This window comes from Pogona vitticeps, chromosome 5 (genome assembly GCF_051106095.1).
Source record: "Pogona vitticeps strain Pit_001003342236 chromosome 5, PviZW2.1, whole genome shotgun sequence".
Lineage (NCBI taxonomy): Eukaryota > Metazoa > Chordata > Lepidosauria > Squamata > Agamidae > Pogona > Pogona vitticeps.
This window is the reverse complement of record NC_135787.1, coordinates 102,320,639-102,333,434: the sequence shown is the minus strand read 5'-3', so window position 1 is coordinate 102,333,434 and position 12,796 is coordinate 102,320,639. Positions and strand designations below refer to the sequence as shown.

Sequence of the window (12,796 nt, the reverse complement as noted above, 5' to 3'; positions counted from 1 at the left end):
TCTTTCTGGGTTTTTTTGGGGGGATTCGTATTTTTGTTCTTTCTCCATAACCAATATTTAACATTGGTTGTTTTATTTTAGAGCTTCAATCTCTGTGGCTCGGAACTAAGCCAGGTATAATCATGGATGAAGAAGGGGCTTAAAATAAATCCCCAAATGATGAACTAAAATAATCAGAAATTAAACCCAAGAGCTGTGTTGTTTTTTTAATAATCATATTTATTTTTCAGGTTTATGTGGCTTTATATAATTGCAGAGTGCTGAAGGGTTGCACAAAGAGCTCTTAGACTATAGCACTTTTGGAAATTTTATCCTGCCTTACTAGCTCAGCAATCTGTTTCCGTCCCTGCCCCTTCATAGCTCTTCTCTTTCCCACTGTCTTGGATTTCTTCCACAGTGACACCTACAGACAAGCAATTGGTAGAGCATCATGCTGGGCCAAAACATGGGGGAAAGTTGTGGATTTGCAGTTGACTTAGTGGTTTCGATTTGCTGGCTCCCCAGTATTAAGTTAAAGGTCCCCAATGGATGCTTACCTCTACCCACGCGAGTAGCAGCAGTTTACATTTGAGCCCACAATTGTACGACTGGGCTTTTGCTGCTAATTGCTTCTAGCCATTGTGGTGCATGACCTAAAACTGAACTTTGGTCTTCGAAACCAGTAGCATCTGCAAGCTACTCTTTGTGGCTGCAGGATGGAATCATTAGAACACGTTTAAGTAAACCAGCAATGAAGTGTGTGGTGAATATGGTGGGATACCAAACAATAAGATAAAGAGATTGGTGATTTTTGAACAATTCTAACTTCCTAGCCACTGGTGTATCGGCTTCCCACAATATATTTCGGAATCAGCAGAACGGCTGTTTTCATTTGTGTGTTTTTCACCCCTCAGTGTTATTTCACATATATGCAGGAAAAGAATATGTGATGTCCTTCTTTGTATCTTCCTACCAGAGCTTGGAACATCATACAGTGGTGCCTCGCTAGACGATGATAATCCGTTCCACTGATATTGCTGTTTAGCAAAATCATTGTCTAGCGAAAAGCATTTCCCCATTGGAATGCATTGAAACCTGTTTAATGCGTTCCAATGGGGAAGAATCGTCGTTGTCTAGCAAAGATTGGCAATAGGAAAGCTGCTTTGCGAACTGCCGATCAGCTGTTTAAATAGCTGTCTTGCGAAGCTTAGGTCCCAAAAACACCCGTTTTGCGAGCACAGAGGGAGCTGTCAGAATCGTTGTCTAGCGAAAATTGGTTTGCGAAGCAGGAACCAAACATTGTCCAGCGAAATTCCCCCATAGGAATCACTGTTTTGTGAATCGCTATAGCGATCGCAAAAAGTCAATCTCTAGCGAAAAAATTGTCATGCGGGGTAACTGTCTAGTGAGGCACCACTGTATTTAAGATATAGTGGCTCAAATCCAGTACTGTAGTAAGTCACAACTAGAGTTGTCCCATTCAACTAGTGGACCTTACATAAGGGTTGACTCACCATGCTTTTATTTTTAAGTATTTTTTTGGTTTGAAATGATAAAGTTATGCTCTCCTTACTCCAAAAGTAGTGACCCAAATTTCATTGGTTAATTATGCCTGCAAAAGGCAAATGGTGTAACTTGCAGCAGCTTCTCACTAACAAATTAAGAGTCCCCCTTCAGGTATGTGCTAATCAACTTGGACCGGAGTGCATCTGAAAATCTCAGCAGGGACCTGTTAATTGCCAACAAAAAGCTGTTTCAGGTTATGTCACTTGATATCCACAGGTGTAACCGTGCAAGAGGATTTAGGTCAGTTTTCAAAGAGGTAGCTGAGTTAGGCAGAAATAAACCTGTTAGTGCTTAAGGTGCTACAATATTTTCCTCTTTTTTCTGTTATATATGCTAAAAGTAATGTGCTACAAATTACATTATTGTGTGTGTTACTTTCAAGCTGTGCTCAGTATCTGTACAAATACATGGTGGATGAGGATTCCACAAGCATCATTGCTCCAAAGGGTCGCCAAGTGAATTTACTGAAGTCCAAGTAAATGAGCAGAGGGTAATGCAGAAGAGCTTAGAGGCAATATGAATTTAGCTATCTCAGAGCAGCAAGGGTGATACATATCCCTTATTTTGTGAGCATATGTCTTTTTTTGAGTATAATAGATTAATTATGAAAAAATTATTGATAGGGTTAGAATACATAGGGTTTGCATTGTGTTGAAAGCAGTCATTGTGGTTGGAAGATCATGGTGAAGACAAGCAATTAGAGGTGTTCAGGAAAGCAACGCTGACAAAAGTTCTGGCATGACTACCAGAACCCCTATACAGTACTTTAAAGTTCTTTGTTTAACGCATTGTCTTCTTTGCTGTTAGGTCAGTGGCTGCAGGCTTTAATTTTGCAAAGAAAAGAACCCAAGCTCAGGCATGCATTGGCTCTCTGCCTTAGTGGACTCCCCACCCCCTTTCATTCCAAGGCCTAATTCTCAAAGATGTTGTAATCTTATGCCAGTGCCTTGCCACCTTAGACTACACATGCAGATTTATGTAGATGAGCATTGCTCTGAGCAAAACTGAACTAAACTAAACTCCTTCCGTTACACAGAGAAAAAGTATGTAAGGGAGAATGGCAGGTTAGGATTCTTCATTTTGATCTTTAGTTCCATATGTTCATGGATGTCCTTTTTTAATGTAGGGGCATGGATGTGCCATGATCTTATGCTGCCTGTAATGAAGGACAAAATGACATCTCCTTCCATTGCATGTACAAAAAAATGACAATAATACAGTCAGGTGGTAAGCTAGCTTAACAGATGGCCATGTTGGACACACACACATCCTTTCTGCTCCCCACTCCTCAGTGTCTGCTGCCTGAGGCAGTGTTAGTTCTGTTCAAACCCTGTCTGATGTGCTATAGACTAGATGTGGATTGCTCTGCTCAATAGCAAGAATAGGAAGCAACAACTGCTCTATGGAAGAAAAAGGCAGGAGGCTTCACTGTGTGGAAGTGCTAAGTGGCTTTGATTCAGTATGAAAGGGTGGGGTTACAACAATGGCAACAATACTGCCAAGATTTATTTTCCTACTTATATCACTGCCCATGATTCATGTTCTACAGTTATGCATGTACAGAGGGAAAAAGGCGCATATTTTATTCTGTATGACCCTGCCCTCACTCAAAGCTTGTTGTAAAAGGAGAGAAGCACTTATATTTTCAAATAGGTTTCTCCACTCAGTTGTTTATGTATTGCAAATAACAATGTTTGGTACATAGAAACCTGCTCTGTACTGAGTCAGGCCATGGGTCCTTTCAGCCTACTATTATCTCTGACCACCAGTGGTTTTCCAGGGTTTCAGGCAAGACATTTTGCTTGCCACAGCTGGAGATCCCAAATATTATTTGTATGTCTTCCATACAATTACTAAGCAGGCTTGACTCTACTTAGCTTCTGAAATAGTAGTAGTAGCAGCAGTAGAAATAATGGTATATGAAGGCTAACATTGTTTACACAAGCATAATAGGAAGCTTATTATAGGCTTATTAATAGCTACTTAGAGACTGAGCCACTGAGGTATAAGGTTTGATAAATGGAGTTCCCTTCAAGCTAAATATGACTGTTTTGAATTTCTATGGGATTTTAAAATTCAGAAGATCTAGTTGTTGTACAGTATATGCTTATTATGACAATAATGTACTTAAATTGAGTTGGCCTGTATGCTTTGCTTGGCTAAAGTAGGCCCCTGGCAAGTCCACAATTTGTTTTAGTTCTTCTTGAGAAGCAACTAGGACTAAGCTGTTGTAGGCCATCACTAAGGCTAACTGTGGGCATTATGGAGAAGCTGGCAAGAGAAAGTATGACCTCATTTTCTTCTTCCCCACTTCCACTCATAATGCCAGTATGCGACAGAGGCAAGGTAAACATTCACTCAGGAATGGATTTCAGAAATAGTAACTTAAGGAGCCTGAGTAAACTGATTTGTTGGAAAAGGCCAGTGTCTACAGGCAGAGTTGCATACTGAGTGGCAATCTGGACTTATTCTACAGCCCTGTGCAGTATTCAGATGGCCCTTCTTCTATGGAGTTGACTGTAGGTCTTATAAGTCATTGTAAGAAAGTTCAGATAAACAGATAAAACAAACTTTGTATCAAATGCTTACCAGCGGAATCTTTGCATTCAGGCTATGTACATTTGTGTGTAACATAAAGACCACACTAAACATCTCTCATGAAAGTAATCTAGAAGTCTTGTAGAGTTGTCAGAGTGTGAGAGAAGCAATTCTGATGAAGGGGAGATCCATTCAATGGGAGGCAAGGCAAGGCAGTAAAAATTAGAGTAGTCCAGGCCACTACAGTCTAAAAGCAAGACTGTAGACAGGGCTGAGTGTGTGTGTGAATTGGCAGGATATGCAAAAGAAAAATACACCACACATGTGATTCAGTGCCATACCATAATAGTAATATCTGCAAACAATTTGTGTAGGTTGGGTAAATAATACACTTGCTCATGTAACAGAGTCATAGATACCTGATAAGCAGCTCTCCTCAAAGTATCAGACTTAAATATTTTCTACTGTAGAGGCAGATTAAGTTATTTTGATGACCAAGGCTGTGGTCACACCAATGAAATGTTTTCCAGTTTTCCCCCTTTGATTTTGCAATTTAAATTTGTGTTCACATGATGCATGGCCATTAGCGAATCATTTACCCAGCAAGCGTGCTAATTGTGGATCATTTCTCAGTCAGCCAGAGGCTTCTACTTTTTCTATTGTGGATCTTATTTTTTAAAAGTTGCATTGCTGTATGTGTGAACGATCTTAATGCAACTTCTTTGAACTACTATCACCATGCATGTCCTTTTAAACTGTTAATTTTTTAAAAAAAAATTCTGCGGCCTTTGTGTCAATGTGTTGGTCAACTTCTGTCCAACAGTGTCAACAAGAAGGTCTAGGTGCTTGTTGAATTAGAAGGGAATGACTCAGTAACCCCAAAACACGTTGGAATAAGTGCCACGTGACCTCAAAGGACGACAAGTCGTGTAACCATAAGGGGACACTTCACTGGTGTGACCACGGTCCAAGACAAACATTGACTCACTTTTGTATTATGGAGATAAGAGAGAAATGTATTTTACCAAGTATGTGGGAGGGAGGAATTTGTGTTCCCCTGTATGTGGACTTTACCCCATTTAACTTGCCTGCAGCCATCGCCAAAGAGTCTCTGGTCCCCCAGTATGAAAAAGTGGCAAAAACCATGGGTTCCCCCCCAAAAAAACAAGTTGCAATGAGGGGCTGCACAGCTGATTTAAGGGCCACATAAAGACCACGGGATGCCTGGTGTCCACATCTGCTTAAGATGACTGTGGAAACAGGAGCCCCAGGGATTCTGTTAGTCATTGACTGCTGCCTATAATCCTCACTGGCCTGTTTCAGCTCTGCTGCCACCCAGCTAGGAGCCTTCTGCATGCCAAGCATGAATTCTGCCACTGAGCCCTGCTCTTTCCTTAGTTATGTATATGAATATGTAATATATGCAAATATCCTTGGCTTCTCCACTCCATCTCCTTCCCTTTTCCTCTCCTTCATGTAAAATTGTTACTAATCCTCCTGCTTTGTCTTGTCTTCTCACTTTTCTTGCAGTCGTTGTGATCGCTTGCCTTGTCATGAAAATAAGGAATGCCAGAAGCTGCCCTTGAGAATAAATTCTTATCACCTCTCTTTTCCTACCAACATTCAAGTTCCCATTGATATTTTCCGTATGGGCCCTGCCAGTGCTGTTCCTGGGGATAAAATTCAGCTCTCCATCATCAGTGGGAATGAGGAGGGGTTTTTCGCTACCAAAAAAGTGAGCAGCCACAGTGGCGTAGTGTCCATGCAGCAGCCAATCACAGAGCCCAGGGACATCCTCCTGACGATTGAGACACGAGTCTTCCGCCATGGAACTGTCAGCACCTTCATAGCCAAGCTGTTTGTCTTTGTCTCTGCCCAGCTTTGATCCCCTGGCATGCTGATATCCTGTCACTGCTTTCCTCACCTGGGGCAGTGGCTTGCTCCTTATCATTTTTAAAAATAAAGTTTTAATGGTAAATCACTTACTGCATGCTGCATTTGCATTTTTAAAAAAAAATCTAGAACATCTTTTTAACCTTCTATCTTATCTCTGTGTGTTTTATTTTCTCAGTTACATGAGATCAGCATGTAAGTAGAAAGACAGCAGCTCTTGCAGGTGAGTGCCCAAGCATTTAGGGCAGGAATAGGTGTCAGGTGATCTCAGGTGGGAGTTGAGGTCAGTTAGGTCTACAAAGCTTTCCTGTCCATCTTCTAGTACAGCTCCTTTCTGAAAGGATGTCTTTGAATTATGTACCTCTTCTGTACACACCAAAGAGAGTTATTTGGCACCCATTTTATAATCATTTTATACATTATCCATTTTCCAGCTCAGCACCTAGATGGAAAATATATACACAATATAGTTCTAGAATAGAACTATAGAAAGCTATCATGTTTTCCTATAGGCAGTAATATAAAATACCATATTGTTATTAAACTTATGATTTTGCCCTTTAGAATGGGGCAAAAGTGTCACATTACAGTCCTGGTGAAATCTACATAAGAAGCTACGTATGGCTTAGGTTCATGATTTCAGTGGGCTAAAACATGACTAAAATCTGGATCCAAACCATAGTGATCCAACAGATATATCTGTTTTTAAAAAGAGTTCTAAGGAATCTGTGCCTTCTTCGACCTCTGCTGGAAAGCTGCATCTGATATAATCTACACTGATTTGTATTTCGAATTTTATATTATTTACTGCTAAAAAAATCTTGTGAGGGTGTGTGGGAGAAGAGGATTTTACCGCTTGACACATTGTGGGAAATCACATTTTCATAGTTTTTTTAAAAAGAGATCTTAATAATAGTGTATGGCTTAATTAGAATTTATTTACTGAGGCTAGAATCCTATGAATGTGTTAATAGGCAGAAATATCATTTATTCATTGGTAAACATATAGTATATAGGGTTACAGCTATAGGTAGTGATTTTGGAGTTTCTACCCAGACCAGAAAATGAGAAAGACGGAACTAACCAGGAGGTTATCAGTTCTATGTGTATTTCCCGGGGTGGGGGTGGGGGAGTCCATGTCAATGTCACATTAGCAGGTGTGAGGGTTCGACTTTTGACTCCATGTTTGGCTCAAAGAAATTAGTAGATTTTTCTTGCTTCAAAACAGGTTAAAGATTTATTGGTGCATTTAACAATAAACAAGTGTCCATAACATGATCGTGAGTCTTTTCTCCTTTGGGTCCCGAAGGGGTTTCCAATCTTCAAACAGGAACGGATTTCCACAACTAGTGTTCCATGATCCCGGTAGATATGAAGGGCGCCTTTCTCTTATGGTCTGCCCCGTCAAGCCTTCCAGCAAGGGCACAGTCTCATCATCCCGATCGTCATTCCACAGGGTTTGCCTCTTGGGTTCTCGGTTCTCCCTGTAACTCTTCCTCCTCATTTCTCTTATTCTCCATTCCAACCTTTCTCTCCTTTCTTTCTCAACTATCTCTTTCTCCTCAGTCTCCTCCTCCACTCTCTTGCCTCGGCTTCTCCCCAATGAGAGGGCCTGAGTGGAATCTATCTTCTCCTTCTGTAATCCGCCTCCTCCTTAGGCACTCTTAGTCTCTCCCATAATCTCATCCAGGGATCCTCCATCCACGCCCATTCCCAACTGGATGGCAACTACTGCTCCTCCTTCCTTTTTACCTCCCCTGTTCCTGCCTCAAACTCCACCCTCTTTTTCCTGTCCTTTACCGACTTTTCCGCCGGAACCTTCCCGATCATTACTTTCTGCATCTCTTTTGTCATCTCCTTTATTTCTGTCCCTTGCTGAGCTTCCACCCTAGGTACTGTTGCTGGCTGGGGTCTCGCCTCCTTATCCTCGTTGTGGAGGACGGACGGCTCTTCAGCGAGTGGGGTATCCCTCTTGCCTTCTGTCTCACAGCAGGAATCACTTTTTGTAGAACAAAGATGGTTTGGTGATATATGTATCATAAGGAACTTTGACTTAATATACACATTAAATATACAGATAGTGCAGTGCTCACCTGAAATGGAATAAAGTTATTTGGCAAAATGGAAGGAGTGAAAAACTGGCATGATCAAAATGCAAATTTAAGGTGAATTATAGAAATTTTTCTCATAAAATGGTAAAACAGAAGGAATTGGACATCGGACAAAGCTAACTACAGAGCAATAACAAGACTAAATTAGTTAATTCTGTTCATACAGACATTTAATATGTCCTCTGTGCCCATAATCCAGCACAGAATTCTGTGAATTGAAAGTCACTGACATACAGCTAATGTGTATGTGACTGTACATTATTTTCTGTCTTTCCTTTCTCCTGGTACTAGGCATGCTTCACTCATTCTTCATTGTTATGAGGCTTCCAGTTTTAGCATACAAAACATCTCCTTCTACACTTTATTTTTTAAGTGCAGTACCTGTGATATTTCTGAATTGTTTTTATTAGCATTCATTTATTTCTTTTTGCAACAAAATCAAAAGGGACAATTTTAGGACTAACAGATCTACTTCAGCATCTTCTGTTGTGAACTGTATTCCCCAAACACTCACATTGAAATCATTCAGTAAGTCTTAAAAGTTGCCACAAGACTTTTGTTTTTGTCTTACACATTGAAATAGACTGACAATGGCTACGTCTCTGAGAATTATTTCCATGTTCTTATCTATAATTCCTATACTGTCATAGTGACATTTTCGGACACTGAGCATTGAGAACATATTCTTGCTGGCCTATTTATAGAGCTACTTGAAGGTATGCCAAGTGTTCAGGGGGTATCCACTGAGTTTGTGGGTTTTGTTGTTAAACAATGGACACCTTTGTTGTATCACATAATTATTTTTAACATTTTGGTAGGGTGTGCTACAGGAAATGGCACAGAGGAGGTCATGGGGTTTATGAAGAAATGCAACCTGAAGGCTAGATGCACTGTTCTTTGGATCACAACCTTTATTTTTAAGATGTACACATAAAACATATAAAGTATTACCACAACAATTGTGTCTGCAAACATAGCTATCACAGAAACAGAACTATCACACATGACTGTCATGGAGCCAAAATTGGCTGAAACTCTGTTGAATGCCCTTTACTGAAAGAAAACCCAGCCGTTTAGCTTCACGGAGAACATACACAGTGTAGATGTGGTTACCAGTTCACTACACGGTCAAATACACATGGGCCCCAGTGAGCCATAGGCAAAACCCGAAAAGCTTAGATTGGCTTTGAGGTCTTAAAATGAAGGCTTATTTTGAGCTACATAATAAGGAACACAAGACCTTGGCTTAATGCCTTGCAAAATCATGATGTATTGTAGTATTTTATTGAGTGAAAATATTAATCTGGTGTTTTAAAAACACACTGTAGCCCAGATTAAATCATATAGGCAGATAATTCTATGTTACCTCAAACTGGCATGCTTAAAGGAGCATAATTATATAGCACCATTGAGGTGCTTTCCAGATGAAATCAAAACCAAGGTTTCTCACATAAGAGGTTCAAAAATTAAATTGGACAGTTTTTGAAAGAAGAAATAGAAGAAAAAGTGCTGATAAAAATAAATTCATTTTGGAAAATAATATAAAACATAAAAGATGGTTCATTCTTTAACGTTGACCAGATCTGAAAAAATGCCCAAGAGGTTAATTAGCACTAATATTATAGAAAAAAATAACCTAAATGACCAAGGGAGGTGTGCCTACATGATAAGAACTGGGATTGTCTGTAAGGAGGGCCCAAATGATTGTGTGACATCGTTTCCTTTCCAAAGCAGCATTGTCAACTGCAGAATGCACATCTGTCTGCACATGCATCAATGCAACAGATAGAAGTTCTGGTCTATTAAACAGGCAAAGGCAATTTTCTTGTGTTTATACTAAGCCTGCATAAAGAGGCTTCAGGCAACTTGAAGGTTATACTGTAGGGGGGTATGTTGCAAATCCATAGTAAATGAAGAGCTGAAGCCCGTGATCTCTGATAGCTCATGGATCTATGTTCCAGACCCATACCTGTCTGGGTGATTTCCTACAGTACTGTTTTTCCATCCCGGACAAGATGGGATAAGTACTTCTGACAGTTTTGACAGATACAGTTCCTCAGACGCAGTTGTTATCCATTAATATGGCATCATTTGGTCAGGAAACAGAAAAAAGAAAGAAAAATCACTTTTGTTGACAGAACATAGTAGTCATAAAGTACATCAACGTGGCAGGGAGAGAAAGTGTAGCATGTCAGAGCCAATGGGCTTTGTAAAATGTAATGCCACAGGCTTTTACCTCTTCCTCCATGTCTCTCCTCCAGCACAGACATTGTTTCTTGGTCCCACAATTTCCTTTCTTGTTTCATATGTCCACTCCTTTCTGATTCTGCTTCCTCCAACCTCTCCACCATGCCCCATCTTGCTTTTTATATCTCTCTCAAATACTTATTGAAAAGGAAGATCATGTTAGGAAACATTTACCTTGGAATTGCATACGACTTCTTATGGCAATGAACAAACAATTTTAATACAATTACAAACATCTAAAGGAAAATTCAAATAAAACATTAAGAGATTAGGGCCATAGAATCCCTTCCTATCCTTCAGAGGTTTTTAAAGAACCCCATAAATGCACAAAACATCTGCGGGAACTAATTAAAAATGCTGAAGTATCATTAGTACATAGCTATTGCTCCACTCAATAGCTTTGAACCTAGGTTGCAGTTGGAGAAGCCAGAGAGGACTGTCTCATCTCAGTTATCTATGTACTGCGGACTTCCCAGTTAGATGGTTGTAATCGGTGCCAAAATTAGGTGCAAGCTAAGTCAACTACAACTTGGGGCTTTAGATTATGATGACCCTCTAAACTGTTTAAGTTTTACATTTCAGGATTTTGATATTCATTCATTAACTCTATAAAGGTCAAAGACCAGCAAGACCAGAACAATATAAAATAAATACATACAATTGCAATTTCATAAAACTAAGCAGAATTATACATTCTTGTGTTAAAATCATATTAAATCAACTCCTTTTTTCAAATTCATGTCATAATCAGCTAAGCTGACTCTATATCTTTAAAATAGGCGAAACCTCAGCCAAAGTCACATTATAAAAGCATTGTATTGTCCGTCTTAGATCACAACCTGAACATCTGGTTGTAAATAACTATTGCTGCAGCGCAGAATTTGGCCACTTGTTTTGTAATACAATGGGAAGTGGTGGCGCTGTGGGCTAAACCGCAGAAGCCTGTGCTGTGGGGTCAGAAGACCAAGCAGTCGTAAGATCGAATCCATGTGACGGAGTGAGCGCCCGTCACTTGTTCCAGCTCCCGCCAACCTAGCGGTTTGAAAGCATGCAAATGCGAGTAGATTAACAGGGACCACCTCGGTGGGAAGGTAACAGCGTTCTGTGTCTAAGTCGCACTGGCCATGTGACCATGGAAGATTGTCTTCGGACAAAATGCTGGCTCTATGGCTTGGAAACAGGGACGAGCACCGCCCCCCTAGAGTCGAACACGACTGGACAAAAATTGTCAAGGGGAACCTTTACCTTTTACCTTTGTAATACAAGGGGGTGCTGATAAGTATTGAGCCTTTCCCAGAAAAAATTGAGCTAGACCAATTTGTCTGTATTCCATGGTGCAAAAATCAACTACCTATGATTTTAACTTCTCTTTCATGTTCAGGTCCAAAGTGAACATGGCAGCACTTCCAGAAAAGTTCAATGTGAAAGAGCATAGGACCATAATCAAGTTCCTGTTTCTCCAAGGGAAAGGTACAAAGCAGATCCATGATGAAATGTCACAAACTATGGGTGACAGTGGCTCTTCATATGCAACAGTTAAACGTTGGGTTGTCAATTTTAAAACTGGCCGTCTTGGTGTTGAAAGTGAGAAACCCAGTGGAAGGCCTGTTTCTCTCTCTGTGCCTGCAAATGTGAAAGACATCCATGACAGAGAACCCCCGAATTTCAGCCAAAAGTATTGTTATATATCTGAGAATATCACGTGAGAGAGTTGGTGCCATTATCCACAATGACTTGGAAATGAGAAAGCTGGCAGCAGAGTGGATCCCTAAACTTTTGACAACTGAACAAAAGAGGAAACGTGTGGAGTCATTGATGGCTGTTTTGGAACATTTTACAAGAAATGAGTCATTTCCTGGGCAAACTGGTAACTGGTGATGAGACATGGATCTACTGTTATGATCCTGGGACAAAGGAACAGTCTAAGGAATGGAGGCACAGTGGTTCCCCCAGGCCAAAGAAGTTCCGAGTGCAAAGGACAGTGCAGAAGCAAATGGCAAACGTTTTTGAGATAAGAAGAGAGTTCTGCTGGTGGACTACCTCCAACAGGGTTCAGCCATCAATGCAAAATATTACTGTGCTTTATTGACGAAGGTGAGGCAAAACATCAAGGAAAAACGTTGAGGAAAGCTCTCCAAAGGTGTCATCCTGTTGCATGACAACGCCGCATCACACACTACAGGTGAAACAATGACAAAACTGGCCCCCTTTCAAGTGATGCCCCATCCACCCGATTCTCCTGACCTGGCTCCTAATGACTATTATCTGTTCCCCAAACTCAAAAAACACCTAAAAGGACAACGATTTGGGAGTGTTCTGGAGGCAACTAATGCTGCAAATGAGTGGTTACACCAGCAGTCGGAAGAATTTTATTTGCAGGGATTTCAGAAGCTGCAGGACAGATGTCGCAAGTGCACTGACTTCCTGGGGGAATACGTAGAATAGTGTGGCAGTTACAGCTT

The 12,796-nt window shown here is 40.5% G+C and overlaps 1 protein-coding gene across 2 annotated transcripts in view; it reads left to right on the top strand.

Moving 5' to 3' along the window:
- Window positions 1-12,796, top strand: part of FBLN1 (fibulin 1) — a 91,098-nt gene that overhangs the window by 46,864 nt on the left and 31,438 nt on the right. Inside the window, exon 15 of one of the 2 annotated variants that reach the window (XM_020804012.3) lies at window positions 5,614-6,064. The exons of the other annotated variant lie outside the window; for it this stretch is intronic. Coding sequence (XP_020659671.2) covers window positions 5,614-5,968 — 355 coding nt within the window. The 3' untranslated portion in view covers window positions 5,969-6,064. Of the gene's footprint in view, window positions 1-5,613; window positions 6,065-12,796 lie in introns of those variants that run through there. 2 annotated transcript variants of the gene reach the window in all.